This window comes from Eschrichtius robustus, chromosome 3, assembly GCF_028021215.1.
Source record: "Eschrichtius robustus isolate mEscRob2 chromosome 3, mEscRob2.pri, whole genome shotgun sequence".
In the NCBI taxonomy this organism is placed as follows: domain Eukaryota; kingdom Metazoa; phylum Chordata; class Mammalia; order Artiodactyla; family Eschrichtiidae; genus Eschrichtius; species Eschrichtius robustus.
In genome coordinates, this window is record NC_090826.1 from 144,278,577 (window position 1) to 144,286,633 (window position 8,057).

General features: G+C 38.7%; 1 protein-coding gene across 1 annotated transcript; it reads right to left on the reverse strand.

Annotated features, from left to right (window-relative positions):
• Positions 1 to 7,132: 7,132 nt before the first annotated feature.
• LOC137761495 (RNA guanine-N7 methyltransferase-activating subunit-like protein) lies at positions 7,133 to 7,695 on the reverse strand. The gene has a single exon (XM_068538417.1). It carries the CDS (start codon positions 7,632 to 7,634, stop codon positions 7,278 to 7,280), a length of 357 nt encoding a protein of 118 aa, XP_068394518.1. The 5' UTR covers positions 7,635 to 7,695; the 3' UTR covers positions 7,133 to 7,277.
• Positions 7,696 to 8,057: the final 362 nt, after the last annotated feature.

Consider the following 8,057-nt stretch of genomic DNA (forward strand, 5'->3'; position numbering starts at 1 on the left):
TAAGTTGTGGAAAAGAAGTTTGAGGATGGGGTACTAGAAATCTGAGCAGGCTTCACGGTGACCCTAGAGGCCAAACAGTTTTGCTTTAAGCACAGGAGCTTAACTCATTGCTTTAAATCGAAGCTCCTCTCCATCATTCAAAGTCCACTATATTCTGGTCTCACCTTGCTCACCCAACCTAATTTCTCATTTTCTTTCCAACATCTTCTCCCCAAGCAGGCTAGCCTCCTCTTCATCCCAAACACCGTCTTGTGGCAGGTGTTTATCTCAGGGCACGAGGTATGCAAATAATGTGACTGTTTTTCTAACAGCTTGACTTCCATTTCAAGTCATTTTTCTGAAGGGCTATGAAAACTCATTTTCATTAAAATCATAGTTTTCCTCTATAAAAGTCCCAGGGGCTTAAGGTGAGCCAAGGTATCAAGTAGGGAGCCCATATTTCCTTGGAGTCCTTGGACCAGTATTTCTTTATCTCCCTCCCTCCTCTGAGCCCAGAGAATAATTTTCTAGATCTACGGTGGAGACAGTTTGCTCTCACTCATTCCAGGTCTTTTCTCCATGGCCTAGTCCCTTCTCTATTAAGAGCCTGAACTTTTTTTTTTTTTAAACATCTTTATTGGAGTGTAATTGCTCTACAATGGTGTGTTAGTTTCTGCTTTATAACAAAGTGAATCAGCCATACGTAAACATACATCCCCATATCTCATCCCTCTTGTGTCTCGCTCCCACCCTCCCTATCCCACCCTCCCTATCCCACCCCTCTAGGTGGTCACAAAGCACTGAGCTGATCTCCCTGTGCTATGCGCTGCTTCCCACTCGCTATCTATTTTACATTTGGTAGTGTATATATGTCCATGCCACTCTCTCACTTACCCTTCGCCCTCCCCGTGTCCTCAGGTCCATTCTCTACATCTGCGTCTTTATTCCTGCCCTGCCCCTAGGTTCTTCAGAATCATTTTTCTTTTTTTTTTAGATTCCATATATATGTGCTAGCATATGGTATTTGTTTTTCTCTTTCTGACTTACTTCACGCTGTATGACAGACTCTAGGTCCATCCATCTCACTACAAATAACTCAATTTTGTTTCTTTTTATGGCTGAGTAATATTCCATTGTATATATGTACCACATCTTCTTTATCCATTCATCTGTCAATGGACACTTAGGTTGCTTCCATGTCCTGGCTATTGTAAATAGAGAAGAGCCTGAACTTTTGAAAGTCAAAAAACCAGAAGGAAACTCCTTTCTCTTTGTTGCTACATACTTTTCCCAAGGCAAGGCACATAGAGCAGCCCTGCTGACTGTATGGGGGAAAAGGTGAAGAGAGTGGAAGGAATGAAACACTAGGGGGAAAATAGTCAGTTAATATACAAAAATTTATCTCACTATACTAACTTCAATGCTTTTACATTTGCTCAGGTTGTTCTTGCTTAGAACATTCTTCCTCCTCCTTTATCCCTCTCCTGCTGTACTTTTCCTTCAAGCTTTGGCTTAAGTCTTCCCTCTTCAATGTATTTATTCTCCTTTACTACTGCTCTTATAATTTATATCACATGAATTAATATTGAATGTCTTATAATTGCTGTAGGACTGAAAGAAAAGTCACCTAGTCCAAGCCCTCATTTCAGGCTAGAATTTCTAAGGCATCCAAATGTTTCAATAGTTCTCAATGTGATTCCCCTGACCAGCAGCATCAAGTGCGAACTTGTTAAAAATGCAAATTCTCAAGTCTCTTTGTAGATCTACTGAATCAAACCCTGAGGTCAGGTCCAGAATCTGTGTTTTAACAAGCCATCCAGAGGATTCTGTTACTTACTCTGGTTTGAGAAGCACTGATTTAACCTATGTTAGCCGGTGGAAGGAGACACTTGTTAGTAGAAGCGATTTCAATATTTGAATGCCTATTGAATGTACTTGAATACCTCTAATGGGTGGTATTGATGGGGCACTCATAACTTATAAAGCATCTTTGGAAAACTGACTTACATTGGTCTGAAATCTAAATCTGATGTCTTCTACCCATCGCTCAGATTTAGCTTCCTGGAGTCACAGGGAAGAAATCAAATCTCCCTTCCACGTGACAGTCTTTAAAATATCTCAGCATTACTATCATTTGCCTCTCTCTGCTCCTCTCTTATCCGGTGGCATGACTTTTGAGTCCCTTTACGGTCTTGCTTGCACACAGCTGAACACAATCTTATTTGTTTGCAGTTCTCTTTAATGAGCTCTGCACAGAGCTGAACCCTGCTGTTCAAGGTCGGACAAGCTAGAGGAGAGTGGTTATCAGTTTCTTGCTTCTAGGAATTATATTCCCATTAATGTGAGCTAATATGGCCTTAGCTGGTTTTTTGGTGGCCACATTGTTAATTCGTACAAAGCATGTTGTTAACTGAAATTCTTTGTTGTTCTTCACTTCTTTTAGAATTGCTTCCAGACCCCACTTTATGAATCACACAAAAGAAACTCATTTTATAATGGTGGCAAGACTTTTTCTTTTTTTAAATCCAAATTGGAATTCTTCCTGTTGATACCCATCTGAGCCCCTAGGAACATATTCCAAATAACTTTTGGTCGTATATACATATACTCTCACTGAAGGTAGTACTTGGCAGAAATTCCAATGAAGACTTTTCGAAGAGCTTTCCAACAATGGCAATGTCCTTGGGAGGTACAGGTAACACATAATTGGACATATACATTTGTGTGCTTGCTTCTTATGGTGACTTTGCCTCACATATTTGTTGCATCAAATATCCACCCTAATATAAGAAACCACAAAAAGAGATTTGACCTCATAAAACAGAACCCAGATGTTTGTAGATCAAAGTGATGACACTCCTTAAAATGTTAGTAAGTAAAATATATTCAGTAAATAGTGTAAAATGTACTCAAATTGACAAGACTAACAATTCAGCCATCAAGTGAGAAAGGCATGAGCTTATTTATTCAACAAAATGTATAGAGCTCCTTATGTATAATGCGTAGGAAGAACTAATATATATTAGACTCCTGGAATATACCAGTCATTTTATGTGGAATCCCCATGAAGTAGAACTGATTATCTGGTTTTACAGTAGAGAACTGAGACTCTGAGAGGATAAGTTGTCCAAGGTCACAAAACAAGTAGCAAAATAGATACTTGAACGCAGGCCTTCAGGCTCCAAATCTTGCTCCCTTTCTACTATATTATATGAGGAATATGAAGAACAAAAAGATATAGTTTCTGTACCCAAGAAGCTCAAGGTACTTCATAGAAAAATAAGTAAATATGGATTTTTTAATTCTCTGTACAAATCAAAGAAAGCTAAGTTAAAATAAAAAATTAGTTAATTGAATAAAAAATAATTTTAAAATGGCAATGCTTAATTTTGGCAAGAGCTGAGTAAAATCAAAACTTTTCCTACAACTTGGTTAAAATTTATTTTGAAAGAAATTTAGCAATATAGATCAAGAATGATAAAAGTATGTATACCCTCTTTTATACCCTTTATTATTAATCCATTTCTGGGACTTTAGTTTAAGACAGTATTCTAAATGTTGAAAAATGGCACAAAGGTATTACTGGCGGAGTTGGAAAAAACACTTCTGTGTTTCCCCTTTACCCTCACACTGCTACCATATGCACAGTACTTCACTTCTGACACCAGGTGTGTGGGTTTTCCACACATCAAGTAATTCTCCATGACACCAACTGGATTGCCTAAAATTCCCTTTAATTCTGACACTATCTGCCTGGAGTTAGTGTCCGATCCCACAAGTTAAAGGCTCAGGCCCACAAGACTGCCCCCAACTTCAGATGCCAATTGCAAGTCCCAGGTTGTCATGCATACTTTTCATCAATTAGCTATAAATCAGGGTTTCCATGACCCTCTTCTCTTGGGTTTGATAATTTGCTTAGCATGGCTCACAGAACTCAGGGAAACATGTTTACTGGTTTATTTTAAAGGATATAATACAGGATATGAGTGAGCAGCCAAATGAAGAGATACATAGGACAGGGTTTGGAAGGGTCTGGAGGCCAGGAGCCTCTGTCCCCATGGAGTTGAGGTGTGCCACCCTCCCAGCATGTAGATGTATTCACCAACCCAGAAGTTCTCTGCACACCGCACTTTGGGGATTTTTATCGAGACTTCATCACCTAAACGTGATAGATCATTAACTCTATCTCCAGCCCCTCTCCATTATCTGGAGAGGGGGTGGGGCTGAAAGTTCCAAGCTTCTAATCATGGCTTGGTCTTTCTGGTGATCAGTCCCCATTCTGAAGCCATCCAGGAACCCACCAAGAGTCATCTCATTAGAACAAAAGACACTCCCGTCACCCAGGAAATTCCAGGCAATTTAGGAGCTTCGTGTCAGGAATCAGGGTCAAAGACCAAATATTGGAACACCAAGATTCTTTTAGTGCTCATGTCACTTAGGAAATTACAAGGGTTTTAGGAGTTCTGTGCCAAAAATTGGGGGCAGGGACGATTATATGTATTTTTTCTATTTTTACATTAGCAGCAGTAATTTTAAAAACAGGAAAAAATAGAAACAACCTATATATCCAATTTATTACCTAAATGTTTGGGTTAAACAGTTTGGTCTGTCTGTGGAATATTATGCAACCATTAAAATAATGGTTATAAAGACTATGTAGCATTATAAAAACATGCCAATAATAAACAAATACACATTTGGGTATACAATATATCAAATACTTATGATTTATGTTATAAGAAAGATATAGCATAAAGATGAAGAAAATACATGAAATACTGATGTATTGCAGTGGAACAGTTTTAAAATGTTCTTTTGTTTCAAATTTTTTATTAATTTTATGATGAAGGGAAAAAAATCTCCAAACTTTCCTGGCATTGTTTGCTGTTGCAAGACATAATACACTTTTTTTTTTTTTTTAAACTTGTGCTTTAGTTCCAGTAGAACTAAGTTTTTGGAAACTAGCTTTGTTTATTAAATTGTAATCAGATATTTCTAGCTCAATCTTCAATAGTTCTAGTAAGGGAAATACAACACATTTGACACTTAAGTGTAACTGTCACAACTTCTCCATTCATTGTGAATCTGTACAATTAAAAATTTGAAGACATTATGGCTCCTAGGATTAGTGGTTGAGATTGGGGATGCAAGGTCAGTCTCTTGGCTTCCAAGGAAAGTACTTCCTTTCATTGTGCCCTGAGTGTGTCTACACTGTGGGATGGAGAACAGGATTTAGAGCTTGCTATTGAGATATGAATTCTCTTTGGTTCTGGCAAAGCTGTTGGGACTTCCTTACATATTTTTGAAAGAAATATTTTGATAAGGGAATGGTTCCTTAGTTCTGCTGGGGCCTCAGCTTGGGACTTGGTGACTCTCTGGCTGTCACAGCAAGGGGGGGAGCTGAGCCAGCACAGATAGCTGGACAAGAGTTGGAGCTCACATCAGATGTAGGCAGGCATGAGCCCAAGGCCTAGGGAAGGAATAAGTAGGATGTGGGGTTGGTGGGGGATTGTGTACTGGGAATAGTACAGGGAGGAGCTGGGAACAAAGGCAAGGCCAGGGTAGAGTTCCATCCAGAGATGGAGCTGGCTCAAAGCAAGAGTCAGTGTTCATGGGACCAAAGGGCGGACATAGGCTTGAACATTCAGCCTTACCAAAGAAAGCAAAGGCAAGAAACAGGAGCCACAGAAGAAGTTGGGCTGAAGCCTGAAGGAAGTCTGGTGTTGTAAATAGGAGCAAGGAAAGGGTGGAATTCTGGGGGAGACTCTTTCCAACTCCAGCTGCCTGTTATTATGGCTCATACGTTCCAGGTACAGAGAATTCAGTGTCCAGAGTGCCCTGAGGGAACTCGACAGCTTATAACCAAATGCCATGCGGGTTTCTGGATAAGGTGTCCCAACCAGCATCCTCCTTAAGATACCACCACTGCTCCAGTGTCTGTAGCCTGGACTTAAAAGACCATTTGACTGCTGGGAAGCCCTTTCTCTCAAGAACTATGGCTTACTGAGAAAACAGGATCTCTGCCATAACTGCCCAGATAAGCAATACAGAGTTCAAATACTTCTAATGCTATTGGTAAAGCATTTGTCATTTCAAACTATTGGGGATAGATTCTCCAATCTTTACAGATGATTTTTAATCCTGGAGGATATATATACACAGACACACATCTCATTCCTCATTTAGATATTTACAATATGTATACAGTTGACCCTTGAACAATGTGGTGGTTAGGAGTGCCAACCCTCCACGCAGCTGAAAATTCATGTATAACTTTTTTTTTTTTTTACTAACAAGTATTTTATTTGAGTAAAACCATTATAATGGCCATTAAAATGATGTGAAATACAATGATCACTCTGAAAGGAAGTTACAGCATCACTGGATTTACAGAAGAGGAAGCAGCAAAGGTGCACATTTGGAGGTGAACATAACATTGTAAAATCAACCCACATTAAATACCATAAAAGTAAATACAAAATGCAGCATTATTTACATATGATTGAAAAGGAAGGGAACATTGCAGAGTTAAACTTTTGTATAATGCGTGAATTTTGACCTGGTATGTTTAAGTTAGCAAAAAACCTTAGAGTTTGTATAAAATTACTGTGTGCCTTAATCCCACCTACCACTAGATCAAGACATTGAAACTGAGAATGATTCCTTCCTGATTTGACAGCTTTATACTTGATATCCCTCTAAAAAGAGACCAAAACGATTGTGAAGAGGATTCATACCTATAGAGTAATTACAAAGTACCACAGTCACATAATAACAAAAGCCAAACGAAATATACTACAACTGTTTTCCTTTCAACTACTATTATGTACAATACATCACAAGTAAGCATAGTTGTGCATTTAGGAGCTGATTGTACTACTTCTGTAAAATATTAGGAATGAGCACATCTGGGTATAGGGATACTTGCTTACCTTACAAAGTAAAAGCAAGCATTTTCTATGTAAAATTTTTATTTCTGTGTAAAACAAAGAACTCCTGAAAGTCAAACAAGGAAAAAATTCACAACATTCAAAGCACTATTAAGTCATGAAATAAAGAAGAATCTGAGGTAGAAGTCAAGTGATATAATCCACAACCTTTTTAGGGGGTATTTGTTGATATTTCCAGCAGCCATCATAGCTCTCCAGTAAGATCTAATTTTAAAAAAGTCTCAAGTTCCAAAAAATCAATCCACTCTCTACAATCAGATGTAAAACTATGACCAACAGAAAACACAACATAAACTTTTGTCATGTTAACAGAGTAAATGGTTTTACTAAAAGCTGCGGACATCTCTATCAGTAGTAGCCATAGGGAGGCCATTGGTTGTAACCATAATGTCCATATTGATGGGGGTAGTAAGGTTCTTGTCTGTGCTGTGGGTAATTGTTACCCCAGGATCGTCCATGCCACTGATTGGATCGATTGTCACTTGGCCACCCCCATCTGCTATGCCTACCTCTAAACTGTCTGTTATCTTGCAACCGATTGCCTCTATTTCTTTGGTTCCCACCAGCTCTGCTATTCCATTCCTCAACAATTGGAGGGGACTCAGGAGGGCGTTTCAGGTATTCCTGGTACTCTTTGTCATCTTCTTTGAATCTACTGGCAAACATCTCTTCAAAATTTGGAACAGCTTCAGAAGTGTCAGTCATTCTGAAATTCCCAGGGATTTGAGGCAGCTGTACTGTTTAATGTTTAGATTGTTTAGATCTCTGGCCCAGAGCACCGTCACAGGATCTCCAGACCCCTTCAGCTCTCCAAGGTAACAGGGCCACTTTCATGTATAACTTTAATGTCAGCCTTCTGTATCTGCGGTCAACATCTGCAGATTCAACCAACCAGGGATCATGTAGTACTGTGGTACATATTTATTGAAAATATAAGTGGACCTGTGTGGTTCAAACCCATGCTGTTCAAGGGTAAACTGTTTGTATAAATATATTTATATATCTATGTCTACATATATATGTATACACACATACATTTATAATGCCTATCTTCTTTTTTGGTTTGAAAGAGTATTTTATTTTTTATTGAAATATATTTGACAGATAACATTGTGCAAATTTAAGGTG